Here is a 23,026-nt window from a genome sequence, read left to right on the forward strand (position 1 = left end):
TGTTTTCCTCTTGAGTTTCCAAAATTCAGTTCACTTCCTGATCTTTGAATCGTGCACTTTCTTGTTGACATTCCGCATCCAACAGCAGAGTCAAGGGAGCTTTTAAGGGAGAATAAACCTACCCAGCCTGTGGCTGGTGCGGTGTTGTGGTGGAACAGGCCAGCGAACAAAGATTTCTAGCAGGAAGAAAGTGATTTTAGTGCTATCAGGGGAGTGAGTATATTATTGTCTGATTAAATATATTTGCTGAGTGACAGAGGGAAAAGGAAAAGACAATCTCAGGCTTGCCTGGCAGATGCTTACCTTAACTACATCACAAACATTTCTGTTAGGTATGCTCCTGATGGCAAGCAGTGGCAGGTGTGAATTATTGCTCACAATCTTCTCATGTGGTAGGCAAGTGTATTTCTTCATTTTGCCAAAGGAGAAAGCAAAGCTTCAATGGCATTATCAAAGTCTCAGTGCAAACAGGAGATAAATAGTGAAGTTCCGTGGAGATACATGGATCTCCCATTTTTTCCCTTTTGCCTTTGTCGTGGTTTAACCCCAGCCAGCAACTAAGCACCACACAGCTGCTCACTCACTCCCCCCCCATCCAGTGGGATGGGGGAGAAAATCAGGAAAAGAAGTAAAACTCCTGGGTTGAGATAAGAACGGTTTAATAGAACAGAAAAGAAGAAACTAATAATGATAATGATAACACTAATAAAATGACAGCAGTAGTAATAAAAGGATTGAAATGTACAAATGATGCGCAGGGCAATTGCTCACCACCCGCCGACCGACACCCAGCCAGTCCCCGAGCGGTGAAATCCCTGCCCCCCCCTCCCCGTTCCTAAACTAGATGGGACGTTACATGGTATGGAATACACTGTTGGCCAGTTTGGGTCAGGTGCCCTGGCTGGGCATGAGAAGCTGAAAAATCCTTGACTATAGTCTAAACACTACTGAACAACAGCTGAAAACATCAGTGTGTTATCAACATTCTTCACATACTGAACTCAAAACATAGCACTGCACCAGCTACTAGGAAGACAGTTAACTCTATCCCAGCTGAAACCAGGACAGCCTTTCACCCTGTCTTCATGTGCCCTTATAGCTTCTGTGATAGCAGTGGAGTCACTGTGCTCCTCAGTTCTGCAAGGGAAGGCTCTTCTGCTGATGAGCTCCAGCTGGCATTGCAGACTGCCCTTTTAGCTGTCCCAGCTGAAGAAGAGAAATTTTCTAATGCAATGTAAATGGGCATAACTGTATCTCAAATGTGTGTTAAGTTGGGATCCTATTTTCATTTTACTGCTGAAGTGGCTTATTTTACATTCTCATGCCATGTCCTATTGGCAGTCCCTATTTTGCACAAGGTGTTCACAAATTAAAAGAAAAATAGAATAAAATTCAAAGAATTTGAAATGCAAGAGAGAGGGTGATAAGCTTTCCTGTCTTGTGAAATCTTTTGTGTTTAATGAAAGTGTGAGTTTTGCTCAGTTTCTCTAACGATGAGTGCAATGTAAGTGTAAGGCTAATCAGACACTTCTGGCTTCTGGTGACATTTATCACATCTGTTGCGTTTCCTGAGGCTTTCCAAAACTAATGATTTTGGATCATTTGGCTTGTAAATCAGGACTTCCCTCATCTAGATGGCTGTTCTGGAAAAGCTTGAGCAAGATCACTTTACCTCGGTTGAAATCAGATTTTAATTCCTTTTGGTACAGGATAAGGTGCAGTGAACCAACATTGGTATTTTCTACAGCCTCTTACTGTTTCTGAAGATAAGCTGTCTCCAGATTAATCTGGAAAAGGTCCTTCTTTTCTTTTCTTTTATATTCTGATGTTAGTTGGAGAAGGATGAGAAGTCTAAAATACAGCTAATTTACATACGCTTTTCAGGTGGGTTTTTCTTTTAGTCCCTGTTCTAATTTATCTGAAATCAACAGAAAATCTCTCTTGCTTACTGTTGTTGCTGAGAGTGTGATTTGCCGAGAATGTGATTTGCCACAAGTGTGATTTGCCAGCAGGAAATAGGCTTCATTATCTGCAGAGAGCCAGAGCCACGACCATAAATCTGAATTGCAGATGTCACATGTTTTCTGTGGTAGCAAATTCTAATACCATAAATGCCAAACCGTGCAGGATCAAACAGACAGAAAAATTAGCCTGCAAGTGGCAGTTTTGTCTTATTCTAGCATGTGAAGTGACAGAATAAAAAAAAAAATTCTTGATTAGACACTGTGCTTTTTATAAATGTTATTTTTAAAATGTTTTCTCCTTCTGAAAAGCCTACAGCGTTGGCATACCTTCACCATGTGTACACAGACTTCTTCTCATTAAAATGTGTTTCTCACTACTTTCTTTTGCAAGTCAGCTATGTCTTCCTTGTGTTTGCAAAGCTAACAAAGCATCACAGCATTTTAAAGCCTGTTTGAAAATCTTTAACAAACCTGAAGATAATTCTGTTGCTATGCTTCCAGAACACGAACACTTACAGTGACAAGCAAAAGTCAAAAAGGCAAAAACTGCATGGAAGACTCACGGAAGTGGAATAGATGCTAAGCAATCAGGAATAAGAAATCAACAGGGTGACTTGCATTTAAAAAACATGAACTACAGAAGCATTATTTTTCTCCGTCATGAATTTGTAAGGTCCATTCATTACTGTTTCCTGTAGCTTTCATATTAATAAATTTTTTTTCCTACCACCCTGTCCACTGTGTGGCAATTTGACAGGACTTAGTGTCAACAGCTTTCCTTTGAGGGATAGAGAAGTTATGCTATGGCAGCTGAACTGTGTGGTAGATAAGAAACGTTGTGGAAGGACAATCTCCAGAATATCTGAATGGGAAAACTAGTCTAGGATGGCTGTAATGATAAAAGGTATAAAGAAGTAGATCAGAGTTTGCTGTGTGCTTTGAGTAAAAATGTTGCTGTGCTCCATATTTGGAGCTATGAATGCATGCCATGAACAGACTGTTACATTTTTCAGTCTTACTGTGGTGTGACTGCTTTGCAAACAGGGCATTCAGTTTGCATCACAGGCAAAGGTGGTGTATTGTGTTGGTAATCTATTCAAAGCTGGTTTTCTACTCCTGTATAGAAACAAAGCTGCCTTCTATACATGCTGCCAAACTAGTATTTCATTAAATTAATAGAGCTGCAGACTCAGGTGACTACTACTGTAGTTTAATGCTGATCTTGCTGCATTTTCAAGTAGGTAGTGGCATATCATACTTGTGCAAGGCTTTCTGGTAGCAGTTGGTTGAAGTGTGAATTGTTCAGAAGGCACTTCAGTACAATGTAGTGTCATAGTACTGAAGAATGTAATTCTCATGGAATGGCTATCTAATGCACATTTGATTTACATTAATGTCTTGTGAGTAGTGAGAGACGAGAGCATCAGATTCACATCGTCATTAGAGGACTGCTGTATGGGATATTGTACAAGTGATCATGAGTGTATTCTATAAAAGGCAACTGGAATTTTCAGCATATTCATAGTGACTGCACAAGCATTTTTTTGTCCTGCATAACATGCTGCATCATGACACCGCAATACAGGAAAAAAGGTCAGTTGCACAACTGTATGAAAAATGAAAGAAATGGCTCCATAACTAAGACCTAATAAGTTTTGTTGTTTCACATGAAAGCCGTCTACCAAACCACACTCCTGCCTCTATGGCTTATATTTGAGATCCTGTCAGCATTTACCAAAAACCTGCCTTTTTAATATTATCTGCCAGGAAAAAAATAAGTCTATTTTTTCCCCTAAGTGTAGGATTCATGCCACTTTTGTTGTCCCTACTGAAACCATTCTGACCAGCAGATGTTAATATTCTACCTGAGTGGAAGTGGGATCTTTATAAAATTGGAATTTGCTCTAAGGCACATAGCACTTGTTTTCAGTCATATAAAATACAGAGTTCCCAGCTGTAAAACACGACATTTTTCGGTGTAGAAAAGGTCTGTATATTTTTGCTGCATAAAAAAATGTTTTCATGACATTTTTTCCCCCACCCAGAAAATATTTTTATGTTGACTCTGTTATTTTTCATGAAAATATATTGCTATTTTAATGATAATTTTATTGTAAGGCTTTTGGGAAGCAAGGTGGAATAGGTAATCAACATTTGAAAGATAAGGCATGATCACAAAATAACTAACGTTGGCTGTGGTATTAGATTAGGTTTTAATTCTGGACTGGACTGGACTGGACTAGACTAGGAGGAGCTGAAGTATAACTGTTTTGAAAGACAACTTAAAGGGCCTAATTTTCATTCTGTTGTAAAGCAAGAACCGAAATGTTGAAACCTTGACTCAAATGACATGGCAAAGGAGTCTTTTGTTTTCTGGCTGGCTGTAGCTGTGAGCTGCCGATATTTCTGACTGCTTAGCACGACAGCAGATCCTCAGCTGTTCTAGCTGGCATAGCTTCATGACCTAGGATAATCAAATCTGGCAATTTTAGAGCATGGTGGAGCAGTAGCCTTAATGAAATGCTTTAACAGTTGATTTGGAGGATGGATATAAATGTGCTGAAGAATATCTCTAAATTTAATCAATACAGTGATGACATAGATGTGGGATCTGTTGCAAATGCTTAGGCTGCCTTTTTCAGGCCCACTGCTCCCACCTGATGACTTTAGATAATGGCCTTGTAAAGGGAGCTTAGTATCCTCTTCTGAGTAGATTTCCCCCTTCTGCCCTAAAGGGAAAGAACTTTTGAGGGTTTCATTTTTTAATATTTTTTTTTCTTAAATTTGAATCCTTAATTTGAGTTCTCATCTCTGACTGCAAGTGCCTGTGGCCTTCAGGAAAAAAACCCACTATTTGAATTTTCAAGTGGGATTTTGGTTTGGCTGCTCTTTTCCTGTGATCTGTCAGTGCTTCTCCAAACCAGATTTTTGCCTGGATAATGGAGGTGGAAGGTACTTCCTTGAGGGCCTATGATGTAACTACCTTGAAAGAAGAGTCACCCAGCTCCAGAAGGGCTGAAGTCTTCACAGCTCACGTCTCTCATTTGACTCACCTCTGTTGTCTGTAACAGTACTTGACCCAGAGTTTTACAAATGAATTTTCTGCTTGGTACATAGTTTTGTTAGTCACCTTAAATGAGTGACTCATGATGTGAGGCTAATACTGACAAAATGGAAATGGAAGCATGTTTAGGAGAGAGAGATGGCCTGTCTTTTTGACTTAGCAGTGACCACTCCAGCAGACTACAGAGCTGAACTATTAAGTGTCATACATTCCTCAGCTAGAGTAATGATTAATATGGAGGAAGGAGTAATTGCTATGGTTTGTAGATGTGAGATGGGGTCTTTAGGGCATCTGCGGGGATGATATGCCATGTCTTTGCAAATCCTCGTCAACTATGAAAATATCTCAAAATGATGAAAAGTAAAGCTACAGCTAAAAAGGGCTGGAACATTAATTACCTTTGGGTACTTTGTATCCTTAGAGTTGAACTTCAGTTATTCAAAATCTGTTTTGAATATTTAGGTACAAGCATATTTGCATACTGTTGTTTTCAGTGACCTGAAATCTTTGTGGTAGAGAGTCCTGTGCAGATTTTGCTGTATCATTTGTAGTAGGAGGTCCATTTGCAGAAGATTCATTCATGGATTGATGAAGAAAGCTTCTGGTCTTTCATGCTTCCTTTGTTACCATTTTTCACAGAAACTGCAAATGAATAGCATCTTTTAGGACATTAAACCTATCCCTTGTCCACTGCAGAATTGTTCCTAACAGCACTGAGTTTGAAATCTATGAATTTTGTGCAGCACTTCACTAATCTCTGTAAGGCACAAGTTCAATCATACAGACCACACAAACTGATCTGCATTCAGATTAATGATAAGAGAGTGTCTGCATGGATTTTCTTTCTGTATAGGAAAGAAGGGATAAATAAAGTTCTTTTTTTTTTTCAGGATGTTTTATAGTATTGATGGCTCATCAATGCACCATTTTGGGTACTAATTTGCAAGGAGCTGACAGAAAACAAACAGAACTGACAGCCATTTCTTATTGCACAGATAATTATAGCCTGCATTAGTAAGTACTTGGCCATGCTGCACTTGCAGTTTTGTAGGATTGAACTGTAGTGAATTTGAAATTAATCCAATGTATGGATTTTATTAGCAGCATGTGAGTGGTTGACTGTGGGTCTTCTCCTTTATAGTAAAAGAAAGCCGTAGAAGAGTTAACACAGTGGTTGAAACCAAGAGGAAAAAAGTGCAATTTTTCCTCCGTTACTCCTTGTTTATTGCAGGAGTCACTTCACTGAAATCAGTAGTTACACTTAATTAAAACAGTCTAAAGATGATTCAGAGACATCTAGGAATGTTTGTAAAATTAAATGGTGTTCAGTACAAAGAGCTAAAAATGGATAGGAAACAGAAAGTCATATGTCTGATGAATTTCTTATGACAAATAACCAGCCCAGTGAAAGATTAGTACATTCACTGGATCATATGCACCTGACTTAATTGTGGAATTACACCACTAAAAACACTTTGTGACTGACAATGCAATTGCTAACATCCATTTTGAATGGTGCTGCATAGCAGTTACCATTCAAATCTGTTGCTGTCACATTTATTGACAGTAGAGGGAAACTCAGTTCAATGTGTTCCTCTGAATCAGGGAAATGAAACGGTAGCACAAAATCATTTTCTAATTAGTTTTCAAACTGAGTATTTCATAAAATAACGGAGTATTTGCTAAAGGTGTGACACCAAAGTTCCCTTTCATTCTTTCTAACACATGTGTCAGCCTGGTATTTTATATATGACTCGTGAACCTCAAAGCTCTTGCATGGTGTGAATGTAGGGGGTTTTGTATCTATCACTTTCATTTATAAACTTGATTTTTGATGGTGAAGGTCTGGTTGTGACTTGAGTCAGTATGTTTCTGAGAGTTCTCTGGCATGGGCGCCTGTTGCCTTCTGGGTGGCTAGAGTCAGGCCTTGGGAGCTTCTTCTTGCTATGTGCTTAGGCATTGTGATTACCCGTGATGTTTCATTGATGCAGCCTGGACAAAGGAGCTGGGGCCATTTTTCAGCTCTGGTGAGAAATTTTTTAGTGCCTTAATTCTTTCCCTTAATTCATTCTATCAAGTCACCTCCTTTTTCATCAGCACACACAACCATGGATATTTCTGTCTGCTGAATACAGATCCGTCATTGTTGATTATTTACTTGATAAGGTCCAGGGTACAGATATTCATTCAACAGAGAAATAGAGGTGTGACCTTGGCAAAGACGTGATAGTATGTACTTCTGACACCAGCAAAAAATTGGGTCTCTGAGAGTTAAGCAATAATATATTATTTTCTGTTTGTTTAACTTAAGTTAAAGTGTGTTTGAAGTAAGTTTTTCAGAAAGAATAATATGTCTGACTGTTGTACCAACTTAGAGGGAAAAAAAAACGTTTCCCCAGGAAAACACGGTGGCTAGATTTTTCAGTTATTGCTGAATCTGTTTATTGTTCTTTTTTTAACTGCAGAAAGTGAGTGAAAAAGTAGGAGGTGCAGAAGGAACCAAGCTAGATGATGACTTCAAAGAAATGGAAAGAGTAAGTCTAAATACAGATGTGTCTATTCATTATTACCATTCATTTTTCTTTTCTAGGACAGGAATTTCAATCACTTGAATAATTTTGAAAGACTTAACTTTTATTTAGCAGGACTGAGCTTTCTGTTTCTTACCTCTTTTTGTTTTCTAACCAAGGCATATGTAATATATGGCATTCTTTATAATGCCAATATTTCATTCAGAGATTGAGGCTGTTGTCAGCTATAAATTAGCTTCAGTTAAGCCATTGTAGAGGATCTCTGAAAACAATCTGTCTACAAGATGGTAATTTCAATGGCAAAGGGTACCAGTCATTCTCAGCACCTTGAGCATCAGTCAAGAGGAGCAAGAGCTGTCTGCCAAAGGGGGTTGACAGTGGCACTGGGATATTCATTCATAGGTTCAGACATCCTGTTAGGCAGCCTCCCCTGGAAAAGTGCCTTGGGTAGATGCGGTTAACCCCCCAACAGACTGCTTGGTGAGGCAGGCAGTGGTAGCACTGAGTGTTTCTATGGGGGGCGAAGCCACAGCTGTGTGTGGTGGTGATAATATTTCAGTTGGAAGGATCAGTAGGGGCAGGTTTTTTTCTGGCTTCAACTTTGAAAGGTACTATCAAATCTTGTAGCACAAGCTACTGCTACGTGATTTGTAGGGTATGTATCTAATACATAACTCCGATCAAGAGAAACAGAAGCTATTTATCTGTACATTTGTATGGTGAGATGAGGAAAAAAAACCTTGGATGAAAAATAAAGGGAAGGGGCATATCCTTTGTACTTCTTACAGCAAAAGTACTGCAGAGTCGGCTTCTCCCCTTCTGCCCAGCTTCCCTTCAAATGTGCTGCAAGTATAGGCACTGCCGTCAAAACTGGAAGATGTTAACAGATTCAGAAAATTGATGCAAGGTTTAGAGTGGAAAATAGGACATTGCAACAGCCAGGGGTGAGTCCCACGTAGTGCTTGTGGGCGGCATGGGTTGGCAGTCCAGGAGATAGGAGCACTGAGAGTTGAGAAGAGAATGGAGTAACTCATCAGTTGCCTCCACACTCCCTGCCTGGCCCCGTGTTCCTTGCCAGCTTTTCTGCAGGCAGTGGACATGCTCCTTCTGCCTATCTCTGGCCTTCTGTTCCCTCGCCCCCTACTCTCCTCTGCAGCCTTCAAGCCATTTCTGTGGTCCCTACCAGGCAGTTCAGCTACTTACTCACCCAGGGCTGGCAGACCTCTTCTGCTTCTTTGTGTAAAGCATAGAGCAAGACCTGGCAGATGGCAGTGGCAACAGGAAACAGGAAAGACATCAGTCACAGCGTGCTGCAACCAACCCATCTCAGGCGTTCTTTTTTAAAATAGGAACTTGCCATTATGGTAGAGGAGTTCACCCTGTGGGACACAAGCTACCCTGCAGAGAAATGCAATGTGTCTTTGTAAGTGCAGAGTGCAGGACAGGTTATGGAGATCCCCAAATCTGCCAAAGCAGCATTTTTTCATTGAGGCCTGATTCTGAGAGGGAGAGTAGTTGCATACTTTGCTATATGCAGCTTAGGAAGTTGATGCAGAGTACTTCTTAAGAAAGCAAGAATTCCTATTACAGTAGAAAAAAGTAATGCTATTCAGTTTTAAGTATTTTAAATTCCTAAATATAAAATAATTCTTCCTGGAGTCAGCCAGGGGAAATAAATGGTCAGTGCATCCATGCTGATAGGTTTCTTGAAATTGGAAACTAAGTGATACCTGGTCTTCCTTACCCCAATTTTACCAGGCCTTGCTCTGAAAGTGGTAGACAGCCCATTTTATCATTGGTGGTTGGTTTTGATTGACATCTGCTTTCCCCTCATTTTGCCAGCTATTAGGTGATCAAAGATGGCTAATTCTTCAAATAGTTTTCAGTGACCATTCTGTCAAAAAGTTTTCCCTGTTGTGGACGCTTCCCAGGGTGACATAAAGTATCAGCACAGTACAATGAGTCCTATCAAATTCCTGACGCATCCTCAGGTACTCTGTACTAATGGCCTCACTTGAGAATGGATCTGCTATAAACTGAAATGGTGGACTCATGCTTTGGTAGTTTTCCAGGTATTATCACCATTCTGGTACCAGGGCTGCTCTCAGGGACGCAAAAATAAAATTATAAGAAGAGTTAAAAGAATTTATAAGAACAAAAAGAAGAGAGAAAAACATTTTCCTTTTGTCTAACATCTTTTTTTCATGTTTCTTTTTGTTTAACTCTCTGTCCTTTAGAAAGTGGATGTTACCAGCAGGGCAGTTGTGGAAATAATGGCAAAGACAATAGAGTATCTTCAGCCCAATCCAGGTAATGTAATTTCACAGTCTCACAGTACTTGCAGCACTTTTTGAAAATATTCTTTCTCACCAAAATAGAATATGACAGATCTCATCCTCACTGGTGCAAGTTAAGACAAAATTGGTGAAGTTATCATCAAGTAAAAGAGAGATGAGTACAGGCTTCTGTGTTAGGCTGTCAGAGGGAATGGAGACTGGCTTTGGGAGGCCTGTTTTCCTTTTGTGTTGTCTTGCTTTAGGTGAGGGAGCAGCATATGCCTAGAAATCAGGTGTGTTTACTTGCAGGCATCTCAATGTCAGCACTGTGAGCGTGGGGGGGCTCCCTGGGAGCTGGAGATGGCTGTGGACTCCCCAGGGGCGGCAGGGCAGGGCCTGGAAGTCAGGGCCCATCCCGCTGCTCCAGCCAGGAGCAGAGCAGCCCGGGTGCTATGGGGCAGCAGCAGCAGCCCTGGGCATCAGGCACCTCCCTGGGTATGGGGATGGGCCAAGGCCAGGCAATCAGCCCACAGCCATGGTGAGGGTGTCTGCATGAAACATCTCTTTCTGCTGCTGTTCCAGTCATTCACCCTGTGTGAAGGAAGAGGACGGGCAGTCCTTGCAGACTGTGGGAAGAAAGACAAAGTTCTGAAGCAGCTTCCTCCAGGGCGCAGGGAAAGATGTAACAACACCTTTCACCTGGTCCTCTAGTGATTTCCCATCCTCATTAGCGTTACTACAAAAGGGAGGGTGGAAAAGAGGTGTTGATGCCGAACTGGAGAAAAGGGCAGATAAACAGATGTAATCAGAGATGACTCAATTGAACCCTCAAAGTAGAAAGGAATGGTTGGTTTCACTGGGGAGATGAAAGAAAGGTTTTGTGATTGGGCTGATGGAGAGCTGCATGCCCCTTTCTTGCCAAAGGATCCTCACAAGGAGAGGTGATCTGGAGCTGTTAAGTAAACCATTAAATTCAAGAACTTGAAGATTTCCATAGTGATCTAGGAACATAAGGGCTTTGATACTAGCATAAGTCAATGCCAGCTTGACTGATGGCATCAATGGAGTTATGCTTGTATAAAATTAGCATGAAGGTAAAATGAGGCCTCTACCTGCAGTAAGTATCTTAGAGTTTCATGGAAGTACAGACCAAATTCACTCATTCACTGTGAGGAATTTGTTTCCTAATAGCTGGAAACAAATTTGAACCAGTGTGAAATATTTTAACTCCAGTGTGGTAGGATGAAGGACTGTTGCTAGTATAGCTTAACTGGTGATATTTCTATGTTAGACCACAGAGGAAAGGAGGATAATATGATGATGCTGCCAGTGTATTGAAAAAAGGAGGAATAATATTTACGAGTTCCAAGAACTGCTAGAGAGAAAATAATGATGACTAGAACGGTTTCTATGTCAACAGATGAAATACTGTTTATGACTTGAGTCCACAGCTTCATTGCTCATCGTCAACAAGCACTCTACAGGAAAAGCAATACGATTGACAAACGTTATGGGGCTAGTGATAAAATTGTTAACTGCTGTCAAGCTGCTGTTGTGCAACATTGTATAGACTGAGTGGTAAGCTTTGGCTGCTCAGCCCCTCTCTGGCTGCCTTCCTGACACATCTGAGTGATTATGTTTGCTGTGAATTGTGAAGGAGGCTTACAGCAATGGCAGAGAGCAAAATTTCTGGAAATAGCTAAGGATGTGATTTCAGGCACCTCGGGCTGATGTAAGTTTGCAGTGCTGCAGGAGAGAGCAGTTTCCATACTCTAGCTACGCATCCCCTCATCTGCTTGTGGCATGTGCAAGTAGGATCAGAAAATTAAAATTGTAATAGGCAGGAGGAAGATTTACTTTCCTGCATATCAAATTAGATCACGTTATTCATTCCACAGCTGGGCAATGGGTAACAGATGGAGTAAGAGGAAGGGGGGACTGACTCTTTTCAGCTCTCACCTGTTCTTAGATTGTTTTATACCAATTGCAAAAGGGCTCCCTACAGTGAGAAGAATTGCATGAAAAATTACTTCTTTTTTCAATGAAATAAAAAATTTCCTTTTAAAATTCTCCCTACAACTATATTACAATTTATCTGGGACACCAAAAATGCTGATTTCCAGTATTTCCTGTTTGCTTTCTCACTTTCATAAAAAATAGAAACATTACATTGGGAAGAAGGGGGAAATTTAATGAAAAAAAAAAGTTCTTTAATGGCACTGTTTAACAGAAGAATTTCTTTAAAAGTTTACCTGGGTTTGGTAGGGAGAAGAGGGTTTGGGATGTAGCAGACATTCCTTGGTAAGTAAGATGTGCCCTGGAAACATCAATATACTTGGATAACATAGTACTGCAGTGCTAGAGATCGAATGGCTTCATGGTGTTTTGAAGGATCAATAAATTAAGTATGAAGCATTGTCTACCTTCACTAAACAGTTAAATTAACTAATGCTGGAAGGAAAAAGAAAGAGGGAAGGGAAGGGAAGGGAAGGGAAGGGAAGGGAAGGGAAGGGAAGGGAAGGGAAGGGAAGGGAAGGGAAGGGAAGGGAAGGGAAGGGAAGGGAAGGGAAGGGAAGACAAAGGTGAATTTTAGATGAATATTAAAGACAAAGGTGAATTTATTGAAAGAGATGTTGGGCTGAGGTTAGTATGAATGAAAAAGATAGCTTTGTAGATTTCTCAGTTATGAAAAAGACCTGAAGGGCAGCTGAAAATAACTAAAATTGAACATGATGAAGGCTGAAAGACTTTCCGTGCAGAGGTACATGACCATAATTTCAAGAAAAAGAGGTGTGCCAGATGAACAAGATTGAAAGTACAAAGAATGAGCAATTGAACCCACTTCTGAAATTTCTTTCAAAGACTTTTGGCAGTGTTTTTATGATTTGCCATGGCTCTGTTAACAATTAAAATTAAGGTGAATCATTAGTGGCACCATGAAAGTCAATGTAAAGCAAAGGGAGTGCAACTGGGAAAAGAATCAAGTGCTCAGGTCACTTCCATGTGGTTTTTTGTACATCTCTGCCTGTCTTCACTCAGGTTGAAACATAACTTAGAGAAGAAAGCACATGGCACTAGCACAATAAAGCAATAGAAATGAAAGGGCTCAGGATGGGATTTTGAGATTGACTGAGCACAAACTTACCTCTCCTCCCATGGAAGTTACTGGAATCAACTTTAAAGAAGGAATGAGACCACTGGTGGATGTATTCTATGATTTCCTACTAAATCAGGGTTCTAATGTAATCATTATTAAATGATTAAATGATTCATTGAAGCATGAATTTTTCATCCTTACCTTTCTTCTCTTTATGATTTATTTCTTGCCCTTGCCTTATTGTCCTTTCATCTGTCATTCTTTCCTTTACCTTTTGCATTCTACTCTTACCTGCCTGTCCAGAATATAGCTGCTTCATTTTTTTTATTCCCTCATTCATTTTTTCCTTTTATTTCTGAAAATACTCCCATTTGTTCCTGTTTTAGTTCAGCTTGCTGCCTTCATTCCCCTGACTGATTCTGTTTGTGCTTTAGTTTCTTTTGTGCTTCTGTATTTTCCCATCACCATCATCATTTTGATGCCATTTTTAAAGCCAGACACTTCTTTAAAATGCAATTTCTTATACTGAACAGTCAACCAGTCTGCTGACTGTAGTTTTGTAGTGGGTGGAAACAGAAGGCATCAAGAAATTCAGATGCTGAAAAGCATGATCTGGTGGCACTCAAGGGTAGTGAGAAAGTTATCAAAACCATAATTACTATATGTTAAAAATATGTTATCCTTTCATAGCTGCTTCTCAGGCAAAATAAGTACTATGACACTTGCCTGATTTTCCTGTGTCTGTGTCTGTGTGCATACACTTCTATGCCACGAAGTGAAACATATTCAGCAACAGGAACCATCTCTTGACAGGCACTTTCAACAATAAATTAAAAGCAAAACACTTGTTGACTCCAGTCTGCTAATGTTTTGTTCTGTTGCAGAAATGTGTGCAAGGTCGAGTTTTGACCAGTGAAATCAGCACACGAACAGTGTGAGCTGCTAATGTTTTGTAAACAGAAATGCTAACTCATAAGAGCAACTAATAAAGTCAAGCCTTTGCAAGGAGGAAGGTAGAGGCATTCATAGCTGCCCTCCTGTAGCATACACAATAATGTAGGTAGAAACAGCCACTGAGTCAGCTTTGCTGGCAGTAGGATATAGCTGGCAAAATTTGAAGTCAAGTGCCATTAATTAATTCACTCTCTGCAGGCCATTCACATTCTGTAGCTGCAAAAATTCACTAAAGCACATCATCAAACAAATTAGTTCTTTTATGTTTGCTGTCTTTGCTTTCATCAATTATGATAATTGTGTGATTTCTTCTGATCTGCACTTGTGTATCTGAAATAAAATACAAGCTAAAGTACATCTGAAAACTGTATTGAAGTAGGAGTTTCCCCAAATACCCATAAAAAGCAAAAAGTGTTTCAAAGGTTGTTGGGCATCATGTTTGAGGACATAGGTTTTATTTAATATTCTACAACAGAAAAACTTTCAAATGTTTAAAAGGTGTGGGGCACCACAGTTTCATTGTGAGTGTACCTAGTCTGGACTTTTTCTTGAGAGGAAGGCTGGCTCAATCTGCTATCCATCTGGTACCCAAGGATTTTAAGATTAAGGCTTTGGGGACTGCTTCAAGATTTTTCTACCTGAGTTGTAGCACGTCAAACATGCTATCTTGGGAGTGTTCCTGGGCTTTCTTCTGTCCAAGTCATTTCAAAGGAAGCTTTGACTTAAAGTTCAGGACAGACCCTCCTCTCTGGCCTACCAGCAGAAGAAAAAAGTCAGTGACCAACAACATTTCATTCCTTTGCTCTAAAAATAATTGATTAAAAGCAGGGCTTAGTCCTAAACTTAGATAATGTCCTTCAAATACATTGTGGGTAGCTCAGATAAATTTCAAGAGTGCATTCTTGTCTGTGTAGTCAAACTATTGCATGCTTGTAACCTCTGTCACTTGCCTGCTTCAGCTTCCAGAGCTAAACTCAGCATGATCAACACTATGTCAAAAATTCGAGGCCAGGAAAAGGGACCAGGTTACCCTCAGGCTGAAGCCCTGCTGGCAGACGCGATGCTGAAATTTGGTCGAGAACTTGGAGAAGAATGCAACTTTGGTAACTTGATTGCTTCCCTTTCTGTTATAATGCGATAAAAATGCCAGTAAAACGTAATATAACTCTCATTATTAAAGTGTTGCGCTCTTACAAAGGAAGAACTTCTGCAAGAAGCATCAGAGTTCTGCTTCATCAGACTTCTCCTTTAAGGTCAGTTTAGGCCTATTGAGTGTCTTTTGCGGATTTGAACTAGAGGTTTTTTTCTTGTGGGTGAAAGTCAAATTGTTTCCATTTGGACCCATATCCATATGGGCTTAGGCTCTCTGTCATCAATTATGTTACTAGGGATGTGTTGGGATGAAAGATGTACATGTTCAGAAATCATTGTCTACGCATGTGTGCAATAAAACCCTTTTGTCCTCAGAATCCTTATAATAAATGTTACTGTCTTCATTGCAGTCAAGGAATAAAGGCTAATAGGTTTTTAATAGACTGTGACATTTTTTTCTGACCAAATTCCACATTTTAAGGCACTAGTGAATATTCCTGTCTTACCTGTCAACTGCTCCTCCCTCCAAGCCCCAGTTTACAGCTGCCTGAGTTAAAAATGTTGAACTGAGACTTACCAGTGTGTTCTTCAACAACAGAAGTCTAACTAAAAGAGATGACATTCACAACAGGATCCTTTGTCTTTCTATCCTATTTGTGTGGTCTTCTCTGTGGACATTGTTGTATGATAACACACAGGACCCTCAAATAGGACTGTGAAAATCCAATTTCCTATTTGAATCTTCATAAAATGTTGTTCCTGGCATAAAGGCATCTGCAACAGGAAAGGTACTTTCCTGGGTTTTTTATCTAATTTACTAGTTAGCTTGGCAGTTGTAGGTTGATTTGTGCTAAAGACTACTGAATTTATTTTTTTAATTGGTTGCCTCTCATTTGCTAAGTTTCAAACACATTTTTGAGGGGAAAATGAAGAACTAATAGAATTTAGTTTGTGCCAATTGCTATATATTCCCTAATGATTGCAGTAGCACGCAACAGAATAGATATGGCAATTATTTTCACATTCTTAACTAACAGCAGCCATTGTGGCTGTTTGTCACTCTTCACCTGGGTCTGGCAGGCTCTCTAGTTTTGCAGTGCATTGCTGGCATCCCCTGCTTGGGAGACAAAGCTCCTTCTGATTTCTCACATTTCCAGGTTTTCAGGTGCTTTGTATTCTTTGAAAGTGGATTTTTTTCCACCAACCTATGCCTCAAACCAGGAGGGTATTTTTGAGCTTCTTGCTTTTGTTTTTATGGAGAGGAGGTAAAGCAGAGTGGTAATTTTTGTGGCCCTCAAGTTAATCTTGGAGGAAATCTCAGAAGGCAGATAATTCTTACTGAAGTTTATAACTTGAGTAGGTGTATGAAGTCGATAGTTTCATCAAAAAAATCTTTCATCAAAAAAAATTCTGTGAAATTTTAAATTTTTGATACTGTCACTAGTCTCACTGATACAAACAGGGAGACTTTGACTTCCATTAGAGCTATTTTTGTATGCAGTCTGATGTCTGGTGATGGCAACACTGGAGCCATCCAGTAATTCTTTTCTAGCATGTTTGTTTCACCGGTGTGAGGAATGAACAGCAAGGGGTGTGGAGGAGGCTGTCTTGATGCAGTGTGGATCCTCAAGTTCAGCTGTATTACAAGGCATAGACTCTGGGGGCTGCAGAAGTGTGAAATCCATGTTGCTGTTTCACACAGCATGTCATACTCTGTTTCTTTCCTAAACTTGAGACTTAAAATGAAATGTTAACTGAAATTTCCATGACTCAGTTTCATTCTACAGTGATTTGGAACTAAGTTATTTTGAGATAACCAGACATCTTTTCTTTCAGGACCAGCACTTGCAGATGTGGGAGAAGCTATGAAGGAGCTTTCTGAGGTCAAGGACTCTTTAGACATGGAAGTGAAACAAAACTTCATTGACCCACTTCAGAATCTCCATGACAAAGATCTGAGAGAAATACAGGTATTGCCCTCAATGTGGCATTTTAATAATGCCAAATGTGCAGACTGTGTATATGTGCAAAATTTATGTTAGTTGTATAGCTTAAAATGGGCTTTCAGATTCACAGATTATTTGATTTTAGTCTCTTCTGTCTTGAGTTTTACTTTTCAGTTCTGTCTTGTTGGTGGTTTACAAAAGGAAAGATTGAAATTCTAACATTTTTTGACGGTAGCATCACCAAGTTTAAGCAGGCATGAGCACGGTACTCTAATCCTACCATTTGAAAGCTCATTTCACTAAATAAATGAACAGATGTTTACATTCAATTTTCTAGTGTATGACATGTGAGGGCATTTTGATAGTTGCCTCTATACTGGCACTACCCTTTTGTCTGTATGAAGACTGTGTCTGAAACATTCCCAGGAATTTGGAACACAAACACTGTTTGCTTGCATGAATTACGTAATTAGTAATCCAGGAACCAGACAGCATTTACAGAAAAAAATCTGTTTGCACGCATACTTCTACAGACACAACCTACTTTTGTAATTGTGGAAGTGTCTCCCAATTCAGCAGTGCTTATCTGTATAAGTAACTGTTCTTCTGAGCTCAGTAAGGCTTTCATATTGTTAAATAGGTGTGGAAGAAAGATATCTTAGGCAGTTTGATATAACTTACAAAGCTGACAAATTTATAAATATCAGATGACAAATTGATTCTTCTGAGGGAAAGTAAACACCTAAAGTAATCATGCTCATGCTGGTAGCATTAACTCCTGGCCAGCTTGATGTGGCAGCTGCTAAGCAGACTGACATAAATGTTACATCAATTAACAAACTAGAAAATCTTTAATAAAAGATAACATTAAGATCCTTTGGTGGTCTGATGGAAATGATAAGAATATTTTCTGTGTTGCTTTGTTTATGAGAACTGTTACACAGGCAAAAATGTACTGACTTGTGCTTTTAATAGAGTTTTCTCTTCAACATCTACGGAAAAACCCATAGTGTTCAGGTAATTCTGCATCAGAATTAAAAAGCTAGAAACTCGCATACCTTTTATACAGGTGGTGAATGCAGTTATCCATTCTGTGTGGCCTTTTTTTAATGTTGAAGGTCTGTCATTTAGACAGCAGCACACCATAGCTTCTTAAATGATACATAAAACCACCTATTTCATTGTTCTGTATTTCTCCCTTCTGAGGAAGGGTTGATGAACAGCAAACAGCACATGCTTGCAAATGTACATGGACTACCTGATTACAATGCAGTATAAGGAGAGTCGGGGAACATCCTTTATTCTGTGCTTGTGTTTGCATTTTTGTTTTTAGCATCACCTAAAGAAAATGGAAGGTCGACGTCTGGATTTTGATTACAAAAAGAAAAGACAGGGCAAGCTCCCTGATGAAGAACTTCGCCAGGCTCTGGAGAAATTTGATGAATCAAAAGAAATTGCTGAGTCAAGCATGTTCAACCTTCTGGAGATGGATGTGAGATATCCCTTGTTAATCTTTGAGCTGAATCTTAAGAAGAGCCAGATACTGGTTCAGCAGCGAACACAGTCTAAAGCAGTCTAAAACTTGAAAGACTTATTACATCCATGATGCCACAGATTCCTGTCACTGTACAATGGGGAAGGATATACTTCCTTGTTGGACTCAGTGAGAGGCTCAGAAGCTATAGTAATGTGCAGCATGCACATGAAGGACTAATTTTATAGGTAACTGAGCTAAAGAACATAAATCCTCTGAAGCATTGATGTGCTTACAAAACTAAAATAGCTTCCTTCTTAGAATTATGTAAATGTAAGTAATGACTTTTACTTAGCTGTGGTTTTAGGGTTTGAGCCAAGGCTTTTGCTCAAGTGTGTGGGCTGCTGAGAGGATTGGTAAAGATCAGAGATGATGAACTCACAACCCCATGGTCTGTGCTGTAACCAGATGCAATAGCGAATAGGAAAGCCAAAGTTAATGTGACTGCTCAAATATGACTGTGCAGCATATTTTTTGCTTACAGAGTGGTTTAGGATTGAGCATCTAAAGGTTTTTTAAACTTTGATTTATAATTAATGTTGAAACTGTAAAATCAAGCGAGAAGAAAAATTTCTCTCTTTTGGAGGAAAAAACCATTTCAGCTGAACTCTGTCTTACAAAATATGTGGTCAAAGCAAACTCAGTTTAAATATTTCCGTTGAAGTAAATGACTGGATTTATTTGAAGTTTAAATACACACCTAATTTAATTCTTAGTTTTGTTACCAGATGGCTGTAGAGGGGCCATAACAAACCTGAAAATATTTGTATGTTAGAAATTAAATATAGCTGTGCTGAAATGAAAGAAGTATAGCAAGTTTGTAGTTTTAATCCTTGTAGTAACATCCAACTCCATGTGGCCAGATACTGCTGGTCTGCATTAGACCATTGCGACATTATGTATTACGGAAACTGCTAGCAATTGCATTGCCCACACAAGAGTTTTGGATGTTTTTTCCCTCATGAAGTAGAATGCTACCTGCCTTCAGGTATATATAGTATTCTCCTGTTTTGGTCTGCTTCACAGGCCAGAATACAACTGGAGCATGACCATAGTTCCTATGGTTTTGTGCCCCTCACATGCAGGGAGGGAGAAGGTGTATTACGTTCTCATTACAGTGTCATTTTTGCTTTCGTAGTGTTCACTGAATGAGGTAGGTTTGTAGGCTGCTGTTCATGCAAATCAGCCATGGAGATGATCAGTGGAGAAGAGCTGCAGTTACCATTCCAGATCAGGTCATAACCAGACATGATAATGAATAAAGACTGATGTGTAACTATTTACGAACTACAAAGATGAATCAAGGTTTTAGAGAGATAAGTAAAACTGCCTGTGCAGTGTCAGCATGACAGTGGTCTTTACCCGCTATTGCTGAGCTGTTAGTAATCACCTAAGGTCTGATGTTTTAATGTCAATCCTCAGATTGAGCAAGTGAGCCAGCTTTCTGCTCTTGTACAAGCCCAGCTGGAGTACCACAAGCAGGCCACACAGATCCTACAGCGAGTTACTTCTAAGCTGGAAGATAGGTAATGCACTTTTTGTAAGTTTGTTGAATTGATTTTTTGTTTTACAGAGGCAGAAAACCTATGAGTAGAATGCAACACTTATCTTTTGCAACTTGGTAATTGTATGTTTATGACAACAAGGGCCATTTGATTAGGTAATTGCAAGCTAAGATTTGTATGTTTTGGAGATGCATATACTTCTAAGTATGACTGAATGAGGACTGAGTTCAGGAAAGCATCTCAGCTTAGTAAAGCTGTTAAATGTGATTTAACTGAAAGCAAGTGTTTATAAATATTGGAAGTCAGTGGGACTTAGAACTTTGGACTCCCTACTATTCCTGCATGTATTCACAAAATAGTATTTCTGAGAGAAGATGTTAATGATTGCTATTGAAAAAGAGTATCTTGTTATATTCTCATCTACCTGAACATCTTCCTGAGCCAGGTAGTGAGATGCCCATCATTTGCTACCTTATTAATACTCCTTTTTTTCCAGCTGTATTGCCAGATCAAATTTAGTACATGGCTTAATTGAATTTACCTCTTCCATCCCCTTTTCTGTAACTGTGAATGCTGTCTCACAATTGATACAATATGTTTTTAATAGAACTTTAGAATATTTAGTTTTGAATTTTTGTTTCTATCAACACAAACCAGATTGTACCCCCTTGAAATGAGGAAAATAATGTTTGTAGAAGTTTATCAGCTTCACACACACACATCCTTCTTCAAGGAAACTTAACATAGATGAAAGATTTCTTTAGTCCACATAGTTCTGGAAGACTCTTCCTAAAAGCTGCACGTAATTCCCAAGAGCTGATAATGTTCACATACTGTGTGAAGGCAGCTTTTTAATCATGCATGATTCTTTGCTGTTTTCTGATGTCATTAGTGTAGATTCTGGTGCTACTGGGTCTGTCAGTGTTGATTTTCTCAGAGCACACAGTCTGTAAGCCTCATCCAGTTCTAAGTCTAAGATTTCTTTGTGATTAGGAGCAGCACTTGGTAGGTAGGCTGCCCAGCAGGCTGTTTTCTGGATACAGTTTACAGTACTGTCTAAACAGCTAACAGAATGATTTTCAGCACTTCCGAATGAATACTGCAGTTCACTTACTTTACACAGTCATTAAAAAATCCCATTCACTTACTTTACAGAGGCAATAAAAAATCCTCAGGAGTAGGTGGGTTGTTCTGTAGTCCCTAAATTATGCCATAACGTGAACATACCTCTCTGCAACAAATTTCTCTTCCTGTATCAATTCATTTGCACTTTTGAAATTTCTGCTGAACAGTCAATGTCTTTGCTTTTAAGTTTCAGCTCTTCATCATCAGCTAAATGATTTTAGCTTCTCAAGAACGTTGCATCAGACTGCTATTATAGATCAGCTGAAGTAAATATTTTACATAAATTTACTGTGCATCCCTAGTTGTAAAGAGTCTACTGGCTAAATCATCCTTTGTCCACACCACTGGATGCAAATTAGAGCACTATGATATGCTCATGCCAGGTATTAACCAGGGACGTAGAGCTGTTACTATTTGAACTACTTGTCTTTTCCTGCTGGTGATATGCAGGTGACAAAAAATGCATGGCCCTGAGTTTTGGGGGCTGTTTTTTTGACCATATGGAGCAGAAAATAAATAACGCTTTACTTTTAAGCTGAGCAAATTTGTTACAGTTCACTCTCAGTGATGTCTACAGCACATACTACCCATTTTCTACATAGCTTTTAAAAGATGTGAATGGAACTTGTTCATGCTGTTGTTTGGCATGGACAGTGTCTTCTAACTGCTAAGACTGTCCTGTTCGAAATATTGCCCAAAGAATTTTAAAATAATATGAGTTACGACTGCAAAAACCATGAAAAATTTAAAAATATACTCAAGTCTTCTATTCTTTCTGGGCCCTTTAGGCTTCAAAACTTTCTTCAGGAACTTCAAGAATTTTCATTTTTCTTCTACACATTAACGGAAAGCATAAACTTCCTTAAAACACCATGATTACATGAACTGGGACTTTAGAAACTTGGCAAACATTGGGAGACTTGCAATAAAATTAATAAGATCTGGAAGGTCAGCAAAAGCTTTTCCTTTTAAACTCTCTTTTTCATCAAGCAGAAGGAGGCTGCAGTTTTCAAGACAGAGTATCGTGACAGAGCAGCTGGGAAGCAGGAATGGTTTCCTTGGAGATGTTTCTTTTCTTAAGAAACATGGCTCATGCTGAGCTTTTGGGTAATTTTTAGCAAGTCACTAGAACTGTTGCCTTCTAGTTCATAACTGTAAAAAATGGTTTTTGTTTCACAGAAGTATTAAGTGTAATAGAACTTGGTTTAAGTATTTCTTTCTTCAAAACTACTGTTTTGAAAAAGTAACTTCTGTTAATGAGTGAAACACAGCAAAGCCTTTTTATCTAAGTTTATTTTGACAACTTCATTAATTTAAGTTTTTAATATGCTTATGTTTTTGTTTGTGAAGAAGAAAAGCAGTTTCTGGGGACTGACTAATATTGATAATATTTGGGATGGTGAGGAAACCAGTGTTATCAGGACCAAAACTAGTTAAGTTAAAAGCAGATATTTTCAATAGAAAAATCAAAATGTGCTACCAACAGCAAGTCTGGGGCAGATCTAGAGAAGGTTAGAGAAACCAACTTGTCTTTTAAATATGGAGGTCTTGATTCAAGCATTCTTCCATATCTGGTATTAGAAATATATGTGGCTGTTGTGCATAAGCTGCTCTGATTCTGTCATCATCCCTTCCCTGGATTTTACCCTAGAATCTGAAAATGTACCCTCTCCTAGAAATTCTAGATTTCTCAGTCAGAAGAATAAGTTGGAACGAATGATGCATAATATTTTTATTTTGAGAGTCAGGAAAGATGGAGTTGTGTGTCTTTGTGAAACAAGTATTCCAAATTACAAATTAACTAAGTCTGCAACTGAAGTCAGTATGTTCCCACACAGTCTCCTCACAAAATGACAAGAGTTGGCATCGACCAACTGAATAGTTAAGGCTTGCCAGGGATAGAAGCAAAAATCACACTAAAAAATGGGGGCAGACATG

General features: G+C 39.1%; 1 protein-coding gene across 3 annotated transcripts in view; it reads left to right on the forward strand.

The window, feature by feature from the left end:
* SH3GL2 (SH3 domain containing GRB2 like 2, endophilin A1) overlaps positions 1–23,026 on the forward strand; it is a 103,909-nt gene that overhangs the window by 76,230 nt on the left and 4,653 nt on the right. For all 3 annotated transcript variants that reach the window (XM_075020587.1, XM_075020588.1, XM_075020589.1), the window contains 6 exons: positions 7,494–7,562; positions 9,797–9,869; positions 14,846–14,989; positions 16,815–16,948; positions 18,258–18,416; positions 19,881–19,984. In XM_075020587.1, coding sequence (XP_074876688.1) covers positions 7,494–7,562; positions 9,797–9,869; positions 14,846–14,989; positions 16,815–16,948; positions 18,258–18,416; positions 19,881–19,984 — 683 coding nt within the window. The remainder of the gene's footprint in view (positions 1–7,493; positions 7,563–9,796; positions 9,870–14,845; positions 14,990–16,814; positions 16,949–18,257; positions 18,417–19,880; positions 19,985–23,026) is intronic.

This window comes from Buteo buteo, chromosome Z (assembly GCF_964188355.1).
Source record: "Buteo buteo chromosome Z, bButBut1.hap1.1, whole genome shotgun sequence".
Lineage (NCBI taxonomy): Eukaryota > Metazoa > Chordata > Aves > Accipitriformes > Accipitridae > Buteo > Buteo buteo.